Source organism: Lithobates pipiens, unplaced genomic scaffold (genome assembly GCF_037356315.1).
Source record: "Lithobates pipiens isolate NorthernLeopardFrog02 unplaced genomic scaffold, aLitPip1_a1.2 Scaffold_22, whole genome shotgun sequence".
NCBI lineage: Eukaryota > Metazoa > Chordata > Amphibia > Anura > Ranidae > Lithobates > Lithobates pipiens.
In genome coordinates, this window is record NW_027507784.1 from 85,057,464 (window position 1) to 85,077,759 (window position 20,296).

General features: G+C 45.7%; 1 protein-coding gene across 1 annotated transcript in view; it reads right to left on the reverse strand.

Moving 5' to 3' along the window:
- Positions 1-374: 374 nt before the first annotated feature.
- LOC143923884 (uncharacterized) overlaps positions 375-20,296 on the reverse strand; it is a 37,942-nt gene continuing 18,020 nt past the window's right edge. Inside the window, exons 2-4 of the mRNA XM_077447827.1 lie at positions 16,881-16,949; positions 9,214-9,282; positions 375-4,013 (exon numbers count right to left, since the gene is read on the reverse strand). Coding sequence (XP_077303953.1) covers positions 3,995-4,013; positions 9,214-9,282; positions 16,881-16,949 — 157 coding nt within the window. The 3' untranslated portion in view covers positions 375-3,994. The remainder of the gene's footprint in view (positions 4,014-9,213; positions 9,283-16,880; positions 16,950-20,296) is intronic.

The following is a 20,296-nucleotide window of genomic DNA, read 5'->3' on the forward strand; positions in this document are numbered from 1 at the left end:
GAACCCTATAGCGACCCCTCTACTTCTTGTAGATATTGTGTCGCTGTAATACCACGTGGGGAAGTTCTTGGACTATAGTCTAATATTTGATGCGAGGGAAATATGTGTCTCCTGAAGAGCCACCACATCTGCCTCATAAAGTTTTAACTCCGCCAGAATTTTGTACCTCTTAATCGGGGTATTCAGTCCCTTCACATTATATGACAAGAAATTTATGCCACTCATGTTACGATTTGCTTCGTATTATCCTGGCACCTCTCTTCCCCTGCCCAGATACTTTGCTATGATTCTCAGGTGGTCTACTTTTCCTCCCTTCCCCCCCTCTCCCACCCTCCAGCCCCTCCCACCCACCCTCCCACCCTTCCACCCTTCCACCACCCCGTCTCTCCCCATTCCTCCGTGTCCCACCTCCCCCACCCCCCACCTCCGTGTGGCCAAATCTCGGCCCTTGTTTGGTTGATGGTCGCATAAGCCCATACCATCTCCCAAACGGCTTCTTTTGAGGGTCTGGGGCTCCTTAACCCGCGCCTCCTCCCCCCTCCCTAATTTAGAGAGGATGAAGGGGTACATAGCCTGCATCCCCAGTGATCCTTCCCCCTCACCCCCCACCACCCTCCCCCCACCCCTCCACCGCCACTCCCCCACTACCATGTTCTAACTACCTAAGGGATCCCCCGGGTTGTGGTAATCCCAACACTTCTCCCGTCCAGCCAGGGAGTTCCGGGATACACAAGTCTAATCTATTACAGAAATCTACCATTTCTTCCGGAAATCTCAGCTTCACTGTTTGACCGTCTTTGAACCCCATTAGACATGCCGGGAAACCCCAGCTATATTTCACGTTTTGCGCACCCATCTCCGCCAACAGCGGTTTCAGGAGCCGTCTTCTCGCTAGAGTCGCAGCTGATAGGTCTGAGAAAATTTGTACGTCCCGTCCCTTATACTGTAGGGTGGTCCTCCCTCTTAACTTTCTCCAGAGTGTTGCTTTTTCTTCAAAAAAGGTAAATCTTACGATAATATCATGAGGTCTTTCTGTGTCTGGATGTCTTATTTTACCTATCCTGTGAATCCTGTCTATCTTAGGGGGACCTTCCCTCCCGTCACCCCAACAGGGGGAAAATATGCTCTCGAACATTCTCCTAAGATCTTCTCCTTTTTCCTCCAGGACCTATCGGATCCATATGTTTTTCCTTCTACTCCAGTTCTCCTGGTCTTCCAACTTGTACATGATCTCTCTCTGTACTCGTTGTATTGTTTCTACTTGCTCCTTAACTTTGCTTATTTCCTGGGATTGTTGATCTATACGGTTCTCCGTGGCCTCTACTCTCTCTAGCAGACTTCCAAGGTCCTCCCGGAGCCCCAAGATATCTGCTTTAATTGCATTTTCAAGTTTCAGCAACATCTCCGCCATTTCTCCTTTTGTAGGGGGAAGATCTATTACCCTTGATTCCTCAGCTTTGCTGTTGTCCATCTCACTATCTATCACAATATCGTCTCTCGACAGATGGGCAATGCCCTCTTTGCTTTTTCCTGGTCCTTTCCTCTGATCTTGGTCAGAATGCTGTTTCTTGCCTGTTCCTGAGTTTTTAGGGCTTACTCCTTGCATCAAATATTGTTGAATAGTAGTATCCAGACCTTTCTCCTTTGAGGTCCGCGAAGCCCCGCCTTTAGCGGCTTTGTTAGCCGACTTACTCATGGTATCCTGCTCGGGTCGTTTTCCCCTCACTCTCCTCCTCTTCCTCTTTCCTCCCCTCCTCTACCCTCCCTTCCTATTTTGGGCTCCCCTCTTTTATACAAACTTGTATATGCACGCAGTGATGTTCTCCCAATCTACTTTTCGACACAGTACACTCGCACATTCCCAACCTCTACAGCATGGATTGCACGACCGAGAGCCCAAACACTCAAGTCCAATGTATGTATATATGGATATGAGGCGCTAGGACTGGTGTATTAATATAGGTCCCACCACTGCTCTCTCTGTTTGTGCTTTCCTTGTTGCAATCACACTCACAAACGCATTGGGTTCCTATACATAGAGGCACCTTCCTGCCATGCTGTTCGCCATTTTCTCAACGAGTAACAATCTGGAGTAGCTTGTATATAACCGCAGTCGCCCTATATAGGAGGGCTCCATGTCCCTCTATGTATATTACGTCTGAATTGAATGTATATTACCGTCTATATTTAGCTTTTCGTATTACAGGTTATGCATGTCATACTTTTGAGAACAAGGGAAGAAGGGAGAGAAAAAAAAAAAGAAAAGAAAAAGGAGGTCCATATGCATTTTTGTTAGCGCCTGTCAAGATAATGTCCAGTGTAGCCTGTCCGTATCTTGCTGGTCTCCTCATTCTGTATAGAAAGATCACTATTTGTATATTTAAATATATAGAGGTATCATAGGTAAACCCATATAGCCCATACAGCTTATCCTCTCCGCATTGTTCACCACTGACACTTTATACAAGGTTCTTACAGGGTTATCACAGTATTATCGCAGTAGGTCATTTCATATATATGCACGTGAAAGGCAGACCTATAGATCAGGACCATTATTAGAGATAGAGTTTCACCGCATGATGCCCTGAGGATATTAAACCAGTATTACATTTCTGCGGTATGAGGCTTAACACAGATTGAAGGAGCCATTCATCAGAGCATTGCACCTGCAGACTCAGCTATCTCAATAAATGTAAGACCGTCAGACAGTTGCATTCTACCAACTCTACTAGATGACTATACCGTCCTTGCTATCCTCTCAGGCGTCCAATTTCCCTCGGGTCTCATGCGGGCTCGTCGGGGGTTCCCGTCCGGTCACTTTACCAATTGGAGGGGGAGAATATAGGTGGAGGGCTGGGGATCAGCCGGCCGATGACAGCTCAGTCCATTGTCGAGGGTACCGCGGGGATGCAGATCCGTTTAGCGGCGTGCGGTAGCAGGGGGGAGCCCACGTCTGCTCTGGTCGGGGCTTCTCACTTCCCCTAGCCAGCCCACGTCCTCCATCCCCTGCCCCTCACACGCCGCTGTTAGCGCGGGTTAGCCCCTCCCCTCTGGCGGACGCTGCGTCCTCACGTCCTGCACCCGCCCATCCTGAACAGGCCAGGTTTTATGTATTACCTTGGGGAGATGCAGATTAGAATACTGCAATCACAGTGCCCGAGTGGCCGAATGGTCAGTCCGCCCCTGCCTGTCATGTATTTCAGTTATCTTGCAAACCTGGCCTGTTAGTGGGTCTTGAGGACAGGAGTTGATGACCACTGCAATATACTGTACAGGTGAAAAAGGGATCCTGCATGCAAAACAAACCGCGGTTCCATAGCTTTAGATTTCCAGATTTTTTTTTCTAAAAGAATCATATAACAGGGGGCGGAGTTTGTACGTAAGGGTGTCATAATTCATGGGTACCTGTGGCTGCATATTTACACTATATTACCAAAAGTATTGGGATGTCTGCCTTTACACTACATGAACTTTTATGGCATCCCAGTCTTAGCCCATAGGGGTTCAATATGGAGTTGGCCCACCCTTTGCAGCTATAACAGCTTCAACTCTTCTGGGAAGGAGGCTGACCACAAGGTTTAGGAGTGTGACTAGAGAGCTGGGGGAGGAGAAATCGGATCACTGAAAGAGAGCAGGCTGAGTTCCCAGCACAGCTATAGAACTGACCACAGTGTGCTCTCATGTCTAGTGTGGTCAGTTTTTAATAGAAGAGCAGAGAGACTGGTAGGATCACCAGGCATTTCACAAAAAGGAAGCAATGCAAAGAGAACAGGAGACTTTCTCATACAAGTACATGGTGTAGCAGCCACATATCAGGAATATGAAATGTTGGGTTTGTATATGCTTTAATGAAGAATTAATATTCGTCTCTCCAACTTCGCCACTACTTGTACTTCACCTCCAACATAATAATCCTCTAGCAGACGGAGATGTGATCCCTGATGTGTCCAGTGCAAAACTCCCCCCTGGCTGGACTGTGATTGGTCACACCGTTTTATAGGAGAGGTGACTGTCTGTGGATAAACATTGGCAAAAAATGTTAACAATACAAATAAAATGTAAAATAAACATTCATCCTATAGAGGAATCTGTACTTTAAAAACCATATTAGCTATATTTATTACCTTTGCCTTTAATTTTCCTGTGCTTTAGGAGCCTAGACCACATGTGGCAAACACCGAATCCAGCCTGCCAGGCCTTGTAATGTGGCCACCACCTAGGGTTGCCACCTGTCCAGGATTCACCTGGACAGTTCGGGTTTGGAATCATGCGTCCGGGTTTCAGACTGCCTGAAACCCGGACACATTATTTAGACTATGGCTTCCCAGCAGCAGGGCTCAATCTGCTCCTCTTCCTCCTGCCCCTACCTCTCTGTGTCTGCCCACACTCCAATCCCTGGCGCTGTGCCTCAGAAAAGGAAAGTTGGGGCTAGAAAATTGAAGTCTAGCAGCCTCAGATACATCTGGGTGAGAGGTGCTGACTGCCAAGGGGTGAGTGAGCTCACCATCCATCCCTGTCTGTGACTGAAGTCTCCCCCCTCCCCCTCTTCTCTCTCCTGCCTCTGAGTGAGTACACTAAGGTAAATCAGGTTTCTCAGAGCACCCCTTACACCTTACATCAGAGTTCCCCTTTACACCAGAGGCCACAGTGTTCCCCCTTAAATCAGAGTCCTCACTATGCATCAGAGTACTCAGTGTTCCCCCTTAGATCAGGATCCCAAGAGCATCCCTTATGGTAGAGTCCCCAGAGATCTCCCTTACATCAGAGTCTGCAGAGTCCCCCCTTACAGTGAAAGGAAACTCTGCCAGTTCAGATGTAAAAGGGGAACTCTGTGGACTCTGATGTAAAGGAGGACTCTTGTTATTAACTTCATATGATTAGAAATATTATTTAATAGCAAAATATATGTATAGTATATAATGTAAAAAAAAAATTGCAGTGTGCCACTAAAGTGTTCGGGTTTGATTTGAAGAAAGGGTGGCAACCCTACCACCACCTGGCCTTTGTGACAGAGGCTCCTGGATCCCTGCAGGCACTCACAGCGGGGCACAGAGGGGCATGGCGGGGGCAGATCTGACAGAACAATCTCCCTTTAAGGCAGCAGCACTGGACTCACTGGTACTGGAGTTAAATACACAGATCCGTTCCAGCAGGGCCTTCTTCAATATTTATTGGACCCTGGGTAAACATTTTCTTGCACACCCCCCCACCACCACCACCACCACCACCACTCTGATGCATACATTAAATAGCAGCTAGACTCAAAATCAGGCCGGCCAAGGAAAGCATTCATCAGAGAAGCAGCCAAGAGGTCCATGGTAACTCTGGAGGAGCTGCAGAGATCCACAGCTCAGGTGGGAGAATCTGTCCACAGGACAACTATTAGCCCTTGTACACACGGTCGGACATTCCGACAACAAAATCTGTCGGATTTTGTCCGACGGATTTTGTCCGACGGATTTTGTCCGACGGATTTTGTCCGAAACTGATGTAGCATACAGACGGTTGGACAAAGTTGACGGAAAATCCGATCGTACAGAACGTAATGACATTATTTCGTTATGATGGGACTACGTTCAGGCTAGTAGCCAATAGCTTTGGTCTCGTAATTTGATCTGAGCATGCGTCGCACTTTGTCCGATCGGAATTCTCTACACACAATCGGACGAAGTCCGATCGGATCATGTTGTCGGAAAACTTTATAGCCCAGCTCTAAAACTTTGTCGGTAGGATATTCCGATATAGAAACAGTCTGATGGAGCCCACACACGGTCGGATTATCCGACAACACGGTCCGATCGGACATTTTCCGTCAGAATGTCCGACCGTGTGTACAAGGGCTTAGTGGTGCCCTCCACAAATCTGGAAGAGTGGTAAGAAGAAATCCATTGTTGAAAGAAAGCCATAAGAAGTCCGGTTTGCAGTTTGTGAGAAGCCATGTGGGGTACACAGCAAACATGTGGAAGAAGGTGCTCTGGTCAGATGAGACCAAAATGGAACTTTTTGACCTAAAAGAAAAACGCTATGTATCGGGGGAAACTAACACTGCACATCACCCTGAACACACCATCCCCACCGTGAAACATGGTGGTGGGGATGCTTTTCTTCAGCAGGGAGAGGGAAGCTGGTCAGAGTTGATGGGAACATGGATGAAGCCAAATACAGTACAAGTGGCTGAACAGCCGCTATGATTGTTCTTACAGTGTAGGGAATCGCCGGCAGAGAAAGAAGATATCTGAATGATGCCTGCAGCTGCACCCATCATTCAGATATCTCCACTCAGAGTCCAGGACGTTATATGAGGGTCTTGGGCGGGAAGTGGTTAATGTGGTTGTAAAGTCAGTGAATGCAATTACTGCCAGCCCCCCTGTTATAACAAAGTATAATACACAGTGTCAATGTTTCTTTAACTACTTTCCGACCAGCCGCCGCAGTTATACTGCGCAAATCGCCTTCGTGGTCAGTCGGCTCTTCAAAGTGCTATAACAGGCGTGTCCCCAGACCCGATGTGCATGGCTGCCAGGTGCCATTGCCACCAGTCACCTGCGATATCGGGCACGAGAGCCAGAACACAAATCCCGGTTCTGACAGGGGAGGAGAAACAGATCGTCTGTTCCGACTAAGTAGGAACAACAATCTGGCTCCTCCTCTAGTCAGTCCTATCCCTTCACAGTTAGAACACACCTAGGGGACACATTTAAGCCCCCGTGTTAACCCCTTCCCTGCCAGTGACATTTACACAGTAATCAGTGGCTATTTTGTAGCACCAATCGCTTTATAAATGACAGTGGTCCTAAAAAAGTGTCAAAAGTGTTTCAATCTGTCCACCACAATGTCGCAGTCCTGCTAAAAATAGCAGATCGCCGCCATTACTAGTAAAAAATAAATAATAATAATAAAGATGCTATAAATCTATCCCCTATTTTGTAGACACTATAACTTTTGCGCAAACCAATCAATATACACTTATTGCAATTTATTTTACCAACAATATGTAGAAGAATACATATCAGCCTAAACTGATGAAGAAATTAGTTTTTTACATTTTTTTTTTTTTTGGGGGGGGGGGGGATATTTATCATAGCAAAAAGTAAACAATATTTTTATTTTTTTAAATTGTCCATCTTTTTTTGTTTATAGCGCAAAAAAAAAAACTGCAGAGGTGATCACATACCACCAAAAGAAAGCTCTATTTGTGGGAAAAAAAGAACATAAATTTTGCACGACCGCACAATTGTCAGTTAAAGAGACGCATTGCCATATCGCAAAAATGGCCTGTCATTAAGGGTCCTTTCACACGGGGCGGATCAGTTCTGATCCGCCCCGTGGATGTCCGTTTGCTCAGCGGGGATCACTCCGCCGATCCCCGCTGAGCAGGGAGATGACAGGTCTGTCTCTGCACACTGCGCAGGGACGGACCTGTCACAGCGCCGCTCTCCCCTATGGGAGATCGGATGACGACGGACCGCAGTGCCCGTCGTCATCCGATCCGATCCGCAGACGGATGGAAAAATAGCTTTTTCCTCCGTCACACTTTTTCGGATCGGAGCGGGTCGGATGTCAGCGGACATGTCACCGCTGACATCCGACGCTCCATAGAGCTCTATGGAGCACCCGTTCAGGTCCGCCTGAAAAACTGACAGGCGGGCCTGAACGGCACGTTGGTGTGAAAGAGGCCTAAGGGGAAAATCCTTCCGAGGCTGAAGTGGTTTCATAGCTACCTTATTTCAGAGTGCCACTGTGCTGTCGCATGACCTCCTGCTGCTCTCCTTCCACGATCCAACAACTACTCCAGGAGGGGCTGAGTTTCCCCTCTGACGTCAGCCGGGAGGTCACATGACCGCTGTGCTGTCTGCTCAGCCCCTCCCACTATAGTCCTTAGATTGGAGGAGGAGAGCGGCGGGAGTTCCTGGGACCGCACAGCAGTGCTCTGAAATAAGGTAGCAACAACATTTTAAAAAAAAATTGAGATGTGTATTGTGTATTATACCTTGTTATAACAAAGGAGCTTGCGGTAATTTTGCTGACTTTACAACCACATTAACCACTTTCCGCCCAAGACCGTCATATCATATGATACCCATACTGCCACACAAAATAGCAACCGGAGGGGAGGGGTGGTTTTGGAGATCCTCACACACTTAGCCCTTGTACACACGGTTGGACATTCCGATGGACAATGTCCGATAGGACCGTGTTGTCGGATAATCCGACAGTGTGTGGGCTCCATCGGACTGTTTCCGTCGGAGTATACGACGGACCAAGTTTTCCAGCTGGGCTATAAAATTTTCCAACAACATGATCCGATTGGACTTTCTCCAATCATGTGTAGAGAATTCTGATCGGACAAAGTGCCACGCATGCTCAGATCAAATTCCTAGACCAAAGCTATTGGCTACTAGCCTGAACGTAGTCCCATCCTAACGAAATAACGTCATCACGTTAAGTACGATCGGATTTGCTGACAACTTTGTCTGACTGTGTGTATGCAACAGTTTCGGACAAAATCCGACGGATTTGGATGTCGGAATGTCCAACCGTGTGTACAAGGGCTAAGAACTGACAGGCAGGGAGGGAGGGGAGAGAGGAGAGACTCTAACAGAACGGGATGACCGAGGCACATAAACTGACTATGGTATTATGGTTCAGCAGCCATGATTACCGTGGTCAGGTCACATAGGGGACACAGAAACAGGTAGGATCAGCCAGGTATTTTACAGCATTTTTTTTTCTAGGGTTATGACCACTTTAAGAAAAGGAAAGATCAGGTTACACACACAGCTGAATAGCACAGAGGAGGGACATACTTTATCTCTCTCTTCTTGTAGAGGCAACACTAAGTTATGCATGTGGATGGTGCTGGATTTTATAACTAGAAAGCCTGTCATGCTCCCTACAATAAATTGTTGCATAATATAAAGATTTTATTCAAAAAAATTGAAACATGATATACTGTAAAAATAATTTTTACACTGGTAAACATTTTGTTAATAATAATAAAAAATGTGATCAAAAAGCCTTTCCTTTAAAGTGGGCTTCTGAGAATACAAATATGGATGTTGCTATTACTGACTTTGTTTTAAAAGCTGGCAGCAATAGGTTGTGAAGGTGGCAGATGTATGGCCAGCCATCACTATTAGCCTTAAATCTTCCCACCCATGAGAAGCCTAATATAACTACCAGAGTAATTAGAGAATCCGAAAATCAACTCACCTCATTTTTTTAACCCTTTCTAGCATCTTTCCTACAAGACGAGCTGTATTTTTCCTTTTCCTGATGGATCTGGTAAAAGAAAAGATAACATTTAAATAACATATTAAAAACCAAAGAAAGTGATACCATAAAATCCCGTATCTGCCTGTAAGGAAGCTGCCATTGACAATTGACAAATCAGCGTCTCGTTTTACAACTCCAGTTCCAATGACCTGACACCAGTATGTAAAGTCAATCAATCTGTTCTGGTTTAGCAATAGCGATCGAACTTGTGGATTATGAAACGAGTTATAAATGTCCTTTATGACAGGTATTTCCATTATTTCCCAACTGAAGCCCAATTCCAGATCCCACTTGCAAGACAATTGCACTTTCCCACACTCACCAGGAACACCCCCAACATGTATTTTCTACTTTTATTTTTTCTACTTTTTCCAAATGTCTTCAGGCAAATGACGTAACATGCAGGGTACTCTTCCTCCTCAAATCATCTCCTGGCAGTGGAAGTCTTTGATGCAAAGTGTGGCGCTGATATCATGACATCAGTGCCACTCTGCATTGCAGGGAGCCTTGGTCACAACTCCTCAGAGGGCACCTTGCACTCAGAGGATATCCTCAGTCTTTAGGGTCGAGCTGGCCATTATTCAAGTCAGAAGCCTGAGAATATCTTGTGTCAAAAATAAATTGCTGTAGGGGACAACACCAGAGAGGAGATGAGTATAATGTCCAAAGATGCTTTTTTTTTAAAATGTTATAACTTCCTGGTGCAAGAGTTGCCAAAAAAATTTGCCCAGAATTTAGCTTTATGGTAGTAGAGAGGCAGAGGCCAGCGGGTGCAATCTCAGGGAACAGAGGAGGACATCACACCCTAAAGTGTCAGATACCAACGATCTGCCAGAGAGTGAAGAATAAAGTTGATACCAACTGGACAGGTAAATATTGTTATTCTTTAACAGGCTGCAATTCTTTGATGTAATGTCAAGGTTGAGAAATGGCAAACCCAGTCTCTCTCCCCTAGTATATATGGGGCAATGTAGATCGATTATACAGAGGCTGCATGCTAGCCATTCACTGATATTTAAGTGTTTACCAATGGTCTCTGCATTAAAGTAGAACTACAGTGGTGTGAAAAAGTGTTTGCCCCCTTCCTCATTTCCTGTTCCTTTGCATGTTTGTCACACTTAAGTGTTTCGGAAAATCAAACCAATTTAAACAATAGTCAAGGACAACACAAGTAAACACAAAATGCAATTTGTAAATGAAGGTGTTTATTATTAAAGGTGAAAAAAAATCCAAACCATCATGGCCCTGTGTGAAAAAGTGATTGCCCCCTAAACCTAATAACTGGTTGGGCCACCCTTAGCAGCAACAACTGCAACCGAGCGTTTGCGATAACGTGCAATGAGGCTTTTACAGCGTCCTGGAGGAATTTTGGCCCACTCATCTTTGCAGAATTGTCCTAATTCAGTTACATTAGAGGGTTTTCGAGCATGAACGGCCTTTTTAAGGTCATACCACAACATCTCAATAGGATTCAGGTAAGGACTTTGGCTAGGCCACTCCAAAGTCTTCATTTTGTTTTTCTTCAGCCATTCGGTGGTGGACTTGCTGGTGTGTTTAGGATCATTGTCCTGCTGCAGAACCCAAGTTCGTTTCAGCTTGAGTACACGAACAGATGGTCAGACATTCTCCTTCAGGATCTCTTGGTAGACCGCAGAATTCATAGTTCCTTTTATCACGGCAAGTCTTCCAGGTCCTGAAGCAGCAAAACAGCCCCAGACCATCACACTACCACCACCATATTTTACTGTTGGTATAATGTTCTTTTTATGAAATGCAGTGTTCCTTCTACGCCAGATATACTTGGACACACACCTTCCAAAGAGTTCCACTTTTGTCTCATCGGTCCACAGAATGTTGTCCCAAAAGTCTTGGAGATCATCAAGATGTGTTGTGGAGAAATTGAGACGAGCTTTGATGTTCTTTTTGCTCAGCGGTGGTTTTCTCCTTGGAACTCTGCCATGCAGGCCATTTTTGCCCAGTCTTTTCCTGATGGTGGAGGCATGAACGCTGACCTTAACTGAGGCAAGTGAGGCCTGCAGTTCCTTGGACGTTGTTGTGGGGTCTTTTGTGACCTCTTGGATGAGTCGTCGCTGCGCTCTTGGGGTAATTTTGGCCGGCCGGCCACTCCTGGGAAGGTTCACCACTGTTCCATGTCTTCGCCATTTGTGGATAATGGCTCTCACTGTGGTTCGCTGGATTCCCAAAGCTTTGGAAATGGCTTTATAACCCTTTCCAGACTGATAGATCTCAATTACTTTCTTTCTCAATTGTTCCTGAATTTCTTTGGGTCTCGGCATGATGTGTAGCTTTTAAGGATCTTCTGGTGGACCTTACTGTGTCAAGCAGCTCCTATTTAAGTGATGCCTTGATTGTGAACAGGTGTGGCAATAATCAGGCCTGGGTGTGGCTAGAGAAATTGAACTCAGGTGTGGACAACCACAGTTATAGTATGTTTTAACAAGGGGGGCAATCACTTTTTCACACAGGGCCATGATGGTTTGGATTTTTTTTCACCTTTAATAATAAACACCTTCATTTACAAATTGCATTTTGTGTTTACTTGTGTTGTCCTTGACTATTGTTTAAATTGGTTTGATGTTCCGAAACACTTAAGTGTGACAAACATGCAAAGGAACAGGAAATGAGGAAGGGGGCAAACACTTTTTCACACCACTGTATATGGTCTCCCACCCTAGGGAGGTCGTCGACACGTTTGCGAGCTTCTATGAGGAGCTGTACAATAGCCGTGACATCCCCAGTGACCCCTTGCCGGCGGAGCTCTCCCAACGTATGCAACTGTACCTGACGGACAGCGGGATCCCCCGCATCCGAGCCCAGGATCTAGCCTCCTTGAATAAGCCTATTACAGAGGAGGAAATAGAACTAACCATCAAGTCCCTACCGGCTCATAAATCCCCAGGTCCGGATGGCCTGCCCTATGAATACTATAAAACGTTCCTACCCCTATTGCTCCCATATATGAGCAGACTTTTTAACGCGTTCCTGCAGAATACCCCGGTTCCCCCCGATATGCAACGCTCCTTCCTTACCCTGATACCCAAGCCGGATAAGGACCCCATCCTCTGTGCCAACTACAGGCCCATTGCGCTCTTGAACGCAGACCTGAAAATCTTTACAAAACTGCTATCCCTGTGGCTCAACATGGTCCTCCCTTCCCTTATTCACAAAGATCAGGTGGGATTCGTCCCTCTCCGCCAGGCTGGTGATAATCCCTGCTCCTGAGTCTGGACGCAGAAAAAGCATTTGATAGACTAGGGTGGCCCTTCCTGTTCGCCACGCTGAAACACATGGGGATGGGGGGACCGTTCCTGCAGGCCATACGGCACCTTTATTCTAACCCGCCCTCTCAAGTTAAGACCCCCTTCGCTACTTCATCGACCTTCTCTGACGCTAACGGCACACGCCAGGGATGTCCCCTGTCACCCTTATTATTCGCCCTCTGCGTAGAACCCCTGGCGGTGTCCATTAGGCGGAATCAGGCTATCAGGGGCATCCCAGTTAGGGATAGGGTCTCGCTGTTTGCGGACGATGTTATCCTTACCCTGACCCAACCTAAGATTTCCCTGCCCAACTTACACAAGGAGCTAGATCGCTACAGCGCCCTATCGGGTTACAAAATGAATGCCTCAAAATCGGAAGCCCTTCCAGTAAATATCCCACCCCTGGGGTTGATCATCTCCGATCCACTTTTCCATATAACTGGAAGACCACCTCCTTGAAATACCTGGGGATAAATATTACCCCAACTTTTGCTTCCCTGTACCAGGCAAACTTCCTGCCCCTGTATGGAACTATTAGGCAGTTGCTCTCCCAATGGCGGAAGCACCAGATTTCCCTCTTCGGTAGCATAGCATCGGTGAAAATGACGATCCTTCCAAAGCTTCTCTACCTCTTCCAGACCCTTCCTATCCCCATACCTTACCACCACCTGAAAAAATTACAAGCAGATCTGATCAATTTCTCGTGGAACTACAAATGCCACAGAATACCTTGCTCCTGGTTCACCCAGCGGTCATATAACAGATGGACAGAAATCGAAAAACTTTGGCTAACCCCAGCTCACCCTAATAGTATGCTCTGGAGTGCAGCAGCATTGGTCCCCCGGGCCCGCTTACTGGGATCTATGTCTCACCTGCAGTGACTGTGGCGCAAGCTATCTAAGTTATATGATTTGTCTTCGGATAAGTCGCTCCTGACGTCCTTTTTATACCACCCCAAGGTGCCAGATAGCCTAACACACCCGATGTCTCATCCATGGTCTTCCCGGAATCTTTTCCATCTGGGGACCCTGGTGGACCCCAGATCGCGGAGACTGATGTCATACGCCGACCTCCAATCTAAATTCGACCTCCCGCAACAGAGTTTTTACAGATATTTACAAATACGACACTATGCCCAGACCATATCCTCTGACCTGCGCTTCTCCCCGCCCTCTGCTTTTGAGACTGTAATTCTAGCGGGCACAGCCCAAAGGGGAACGATATCTGCCATATATAAAATAATTAACGCTGCCCCTATAGCTTTAAAAGGCAAACATGCCTATATGCTCAGGTGGGAGAAGGCGTTGGGTGAGGAGATTACGGAGGAGCAGTGGCAGACGATATGGTCATAGGCCTCAAAAAGCTCCCTATGCACGCTCTACAGGCAGAATGCGTATAAAATTTTATTTTTCTGGTACATGACCCCGGACGTTCTTCATGCCATCTACTCTACCACCTCAGACAGATGCTGGCGATGCTTGGAACACAGGGGTACGCTGCTCCACATTTTTTGGCAGTGCCCCCGTATAGTTCTTTTTTGGGAAGAGGTCCAGCACCTCTTGACTAATATCCTAGACCAGCGGGTGGCCCTGGACCCCCAAGACCTTCTTGTTGGGCATCCCCTTTCCTAAATTGACGAAGTCCCGAAAGAAACTGTCACGACATATCTTGACAGCGGCGAGGTGTCTAATTGCACTACATTGGAAAAAAGTGCAGCCTCCCACCCTCGGTGCTCTCCATACTAGAATCAGGGATGTGGAGTTGATGGAAAGGATGACCGCCAGGATACAGGACCGGCTGGAGGCTCATGACGTGGTCTGGAGCCCATGGAATCTCCGGGAGGACCGGATGTGACCAGGTGCTGGGACTACACACAGTGATCCCCCCCTCTTCCCTTTCCCTCCCTCGTCCCCTTCCTCATCCCTTCCCCCCCTTTTTTTTCTCTCTTCTTACCCCTTTTATCTTCTCTTCTCTCGCCTTTATTCTTTCTTTTCTTCTCCCTCTCACTCAGTATCTCCTTCCCTTTTTTCCTCTCCTTTTTTCTCTCTGGCTCTTGTTTTCTTACCTTCCGTTGCTCCTCTAGAATGATGCTTTGAAGATAACGATTGGAGTGAGCAGTTAGTAACATTTGTAGATACCTGTCTCTATGTATTGGGCTACCTCGCTGGACACTGTGATGGGTGGCACTATATATCTAACTCCAGTGATGGCCCGGATGACCGCGGAGGAGTCTCTTTGGCCTGGTCTGTACCTACTCCAGGAGGCCTCCTGTTGTGGGTCAATGGGCGGGAGGCCTCTAGCGACTGCTCATTTACTTTCTTGTTGAGCTTATGTGATGCTGTAAAGCATAAAGTGTATTGCATTGTTTAAAAGAATAAAAAGTTATTTGACAAAAAAAAGTAGAACTATAGGCAAGAGGAAGTCTAATGCAAATTAATGACATTTTTTTGGGACCCCAGGTCACCAGTAGGGATGAGCCGAACACCCCCTGGTTCGGTTAGCACCAGAACCTTCGAACGGACCGAAAATTCGTACAAACTTTAGAACCCTATTAAAGTCTATGGGACTCGAACGTTCAAAATCAAAAGTGCTAATTTTAAAGGCTAAAATGCAAGATATGCAACAGAGCAACACCAGCAATAAGGGGTATCTTCAGCTGTATACTGTGCAGGAGGCACACAACACCCACTCTAACTGCTGCAGATGCCTGTATTACAGAAACAAAACAACACCAGCAATAAGGGGTAGCTTCAGGTGTATACTGTGCAGGAGGCACACAACACCCACTCTAACTGCTGCAGATGCCTGTATTACAGAAACAGAACAACACCAGCAATAAGGGGTAGCTTCAGGTGTATACTCTACAGGAGGCACACAACACCCACTGTAACAGCTCTAGGTTCCCAAGCAAAAATACACTGTCCCTGCCTATCTTGCTCTTTCCCTGCACGCCAACACACTACACAAGGCCACCGCGCTGGCGGCCTTATATAGTGTGGGGCGTGTACTAAACCCCCTGAGCTATAATTGGCCACATGCATCCTCACTGCCGGCGCTGTGATTGGCCAAGCATGTGGGGTCACAGTGCATGCTTGGCCAATCAAGAGCCAGCAATGCACTGCGATGGTGTAGTGCATTGTGGGCCGTTCACGCCACACGAATATGGTGCGAACGGTCCACAAAGTTCTGAATTCGCCAAACAGGCGATCGGCCTGTGTTCGAGTGGAACATGCGTTCGAGTCGAACACTGAGCTCATCCCTAGTCACCAGAACCAATGTCCCATTTGGAAGATTTCCAGTCTATTACTTTTCTGGGGACAATCCAAAATTAGGGATTTTCTTTTCCTTTCAATATAAAAACTGACAAATGTTCTAATCCCTCCCCTAAAAAAAAAATAAAAAAATAAAAAAATAAAAACCTTTGCCTTTAGTTATACTTTAACGGATATATTTAGAAAACACTGATTGTTACTTTCTTTGAACATTCATCGTTGGAAATCAATCACTGCCATTAAAAACACATGCAATAAGAAGATTTGCCTGCAGTGAATGTTTGGTAAATGTCACATTCACTGCTGTATAAATATGCCTATAAATATTTTTATAGATAATTTAAAACATAAAATAAAACATCACTTTGTAAACTGCAAAAAAATAACTATAAAAGTAAAATAGCATTCATCAAAAGCCATGATATTTTTCTATTATGCCGCGTACACACGACCGGACTTTTCAACATCAAAGGTCCGACGGAACGATTCCGGCAGACCATTCGATCGTGTGTAGGCTGCAGCGGACTTTTGATTTGCAAAACTCCGACAGACTTTAGAAATGGAACATGTTTCAAATTTTTCCGCCGGAACTCCGCCGGACCCAGTTCCTAACGAGAAATCCGCTCGTGTGTATGCTAGTCCGACGGACAAAAACCGAAGCGAGGGCAGCTATTGGCTACTGGCTATGAACTTCCTTATTCTAGTCCGGTCGTACGTCATCACGTTCAAATCCATCGGACTTTGGTGTAATTGTGTGTGGCCAAGTCCGTTCATTCGGAAAGTCCATCAGAACTCTGTCAGAACTCCGTTAGAACTCCGTCAAAACTCTTTCGGACCTAGTCCCTCGAAAAGTCCGGTCGTGTGCACGTGGCATTAGAGTCAAACACAGGAGCTTTAGTTGCCTTGCATTCAAAGTGCCCCAGCCGTGCGGTGTTCTAGTAAAGTGGCAGATTTATGGCCATTATTTTCCACAAGAGATGTGTTCATCTGTGACCATCCTAATGATAAAAGAATAAACATGGTATAAAGTAGAGCCCATAAACCTACTCACTGCTTTGTTATGACATGTTCCAGGAAATCTTCTGCACGGCTCAAGACGGGTTTGGCATCTCTTAGGGCTCTGAGAAAGGAAAATATATAATTTTAAAAATGTAAAATGTGATAAACAGAAAACACACGTATATACCATATGGACTCCTGACTATCACACCTATACGAGCTTTTTCAAAATCCCGTCCCAAGCCCATGGGCATTAAAATGGAATTAACCCCCTCTGCCTCCGACACACTCCTTTGGCTTCTCCAGCTTCCAACCCCTGCACCCTCTGGGGACACTATATGGACACCTGGCCATCACACTTATATGACCTTCTTGGAAATCCCATTCCAAACCCATTAGAATGTGGTTGACCCCCTCTGCATCAACACGCTCCTTTGACTCCATCAGCTTGCAACATTATTATTATTATACCCAATTTATATAGCGCCAACAGTTTACGCATCGCTTTACAATGTATAGGGGGGGAGGGACAACACAATTACAGTACAGTTCAATACAAAAGGTACAGGAGGGCAACATGTTACTCTCCTTAGTGACTCTGTTAACATACACCTGCTAGATCTCATCTTAGTAAACATCTCCTGGAGGCATCTCTTGTCTGTGATGTTCAGGCTGAGTCCCTAGGATGCCCTGCACCACAGTCAGACCTAAGTTGAGGTTACAGATCACTAGGGAAGCAATCCAGCGCGCTGATCCCTTCACTACCGGGGACCTTCATCACTCCACCAATTCACTCTGTGATCTGCAGGCTGTTATATTATTCAAGTCTCCATTCCACAAAAGTTATTAGCTGTAGCAAGGCAAGGGTTACCTCAACTTCACACTCTTATGTAGACTTCTCCCTACCAAACCCAGATGTCAGTGAGTATCCTGTCCCTCTCCAAACAAAAAAGAATTCAGAAAGGTTGGTGTTCAGCTAAAACATGAATCTTTTGGTGTAAATGTACTAAGGGTATACTAAAAGCATTGGGGCAGCATAGTCCACATAGAGTCCATAAATCCATAGAAGGATTCTTAGTGGCAGCTCCTCTGTAAGCATGAAGATGCCTCTGTAATATATGAGAAGCACCTCTAGAAGATGCTTTTATTACACCATGCTTACACCTCCATATACTTTTAGAATGACTTTAGACCAGGCACAGCTCTTCATTAACTGAATTGTTTTACTGTAATGACTCTTCACATGTCCAGCATAACATTGCTTCACATCCACATTTGGTAACATTGCCCCTGGTGCCCTCTAGTGCCCCCTACCCCATGGTCCAGTCCATAACTTTGTTTTGTGAGAACTTGTCCATCTCAAACACAAAAGTCAACTTTAAGAGCTAAAGCCCAGTTCCTGGAACCCCGACCAGATTCCCACTAAAGAGGAGTGTAGAGAAACAGAGTCCACTACATAGCAGCACAAGTTCCTTACACTCTTCCCATACACAGAGCAACCAGAGACAGAGGGACCACAAGGCCTGCCTCCTCTGATATTTATAAGCCTCCACCAGGAGGCAGTATCATGAACATCAAGGAGTAGGCTGGCAGCATATTTAACCCTTTCCTGACCAAGGGCCGGCATAACCCAACACTGTGGCAATATACAGTATAAACTGTATAAACTGCTGAAAACATTAAAGGTATTTGGTAAGGTGGAGAATATTGCAAGTGAGGTAGACAATTAATAGGCCCATGCCTACACACTGCTAGACCTTAACTAGACTAGAATGTATAGCCAAAAAAGTCACAAAAATAGACTTATAATGTATATTCCAACACACCAGATATATCAATATACCACATAAACAATATCTAAAGAACACATATTTTATGTATATAAAACCAAAATGTTATTCTGTCATCTAAAATTATAAAGAAAAAAAAAATGAAATGAACCCAACCCCCAAACGACTTGGACAAATATATGCTCAGCATGCTTGCACAAAACAATGACATATACTGTTTATAAGCAATATAAAATGTAAGCTCAATATGATCATCTGTAACTAAAATATTTGACAACCTCTGCATATAAACATGGCAATGCAGTTGCATGTTTCTGAACAACCATTGATTTACATAATGTGCCTAAGGTCAAACCTTCAAATGACAATGAAGTGGAATGTAATCCATGCCACCAACATATCCACAGGAGTTTGGCTGCCTTTGGTTTTACTTGATTTTAATATAAACTTTGGTTTTATTTATACAAGGTATGGGTCCTTTATATGTGGTTAATGAGGTATGTTGATAAATCTGGTGGGTTGACACACATTATAGGTCTAAATTTGTATGATATTTTTAAGTCAGTGTCACAGTCAGGGGTCAAGCTTGAAGATCAGTAGCTATAGCAGTAGAGAGACTCACAATGACTAGCAGGATAGGTAAACAAGCAGGTCACCCTGGTGGATGATGCAAGCTCACCTGAGGTGTGAGGTCTAAGCCAGGGATATGCAATTAGCGGACCTCCAGCTGTTGCAGAACTACAAGTCCCATCATGCCTCTACCTCTGGGTGTCATGCTTGTAGCTGTCAGAGTTTTGCAATGCCTCATGGGACTTGTAGTTCCGCAACAGCTGGAGGTCCGCTAATTGCATATCCCTGGTCTAAGCCATAACTGGTATTCACCAGAGCTCCCGATGGTAGAGATGGGTTGTACTGCATGTTAGTACCAGGTTACAGTCTTCAGAATTGCCCTGCCAGGAGGTGAGAAAGCCAGGGTCCAGCAGATATAGCAGGTAGGGACCAAGCAGAATCATAGTCAAGGAATAAGGTCGGTAATCAGTGGTAGCAAAGATACGGTTGGCAGCAGGAGTGATAAGAGTGAAATATTGGCTGCAGAAAGCACAGGCATCTGACATACAGGAAGTGTTCAAAGGCATGGCTAAAATACAAGGTTCATGGGGGGGAGCAAAGAGTTCAAGGTTCAAGAGAAACAAGGAACAAAGCAAGGTTGTCTAACAAATTAGGCAGGGAGCTGTCTGGCATCTCAGGTGGCTCAGCAGGAAGAGATAATGCCAGACACAGCAGAGGTTGCAGGCTCAGATCTGGGTTCTGACAGTCAGTTTGACCTTCTGTGTTCCACTGTTACATGTTAAGCACCCCCACGTTTGATTTTAGTAGAGGTTAGAACCTCCGTTGGTTTTTATCTTACTGTCTTTGTCTCACTGGGGAGAATGGCCTTCACTTCCTATCCCAGAGACACAATAGGAAGGGACTGGGACAGGGGACAGCAACTGATGAAACAAGGTCAAATAGTTCCTCTTTGTTACAAAGCAGTTGTCTCCAAGATTCCTCCCTGAACTCAAGGGAAGGCATGGTACATTTCCTATCAATAAGCTGGAGTCCCATTTTTAATTGTTCTTTTCAGTCAGTATTTCTGGTTTCCAGAGCTCTGAGAAAAATGGAAATAGATAAGGCAGAA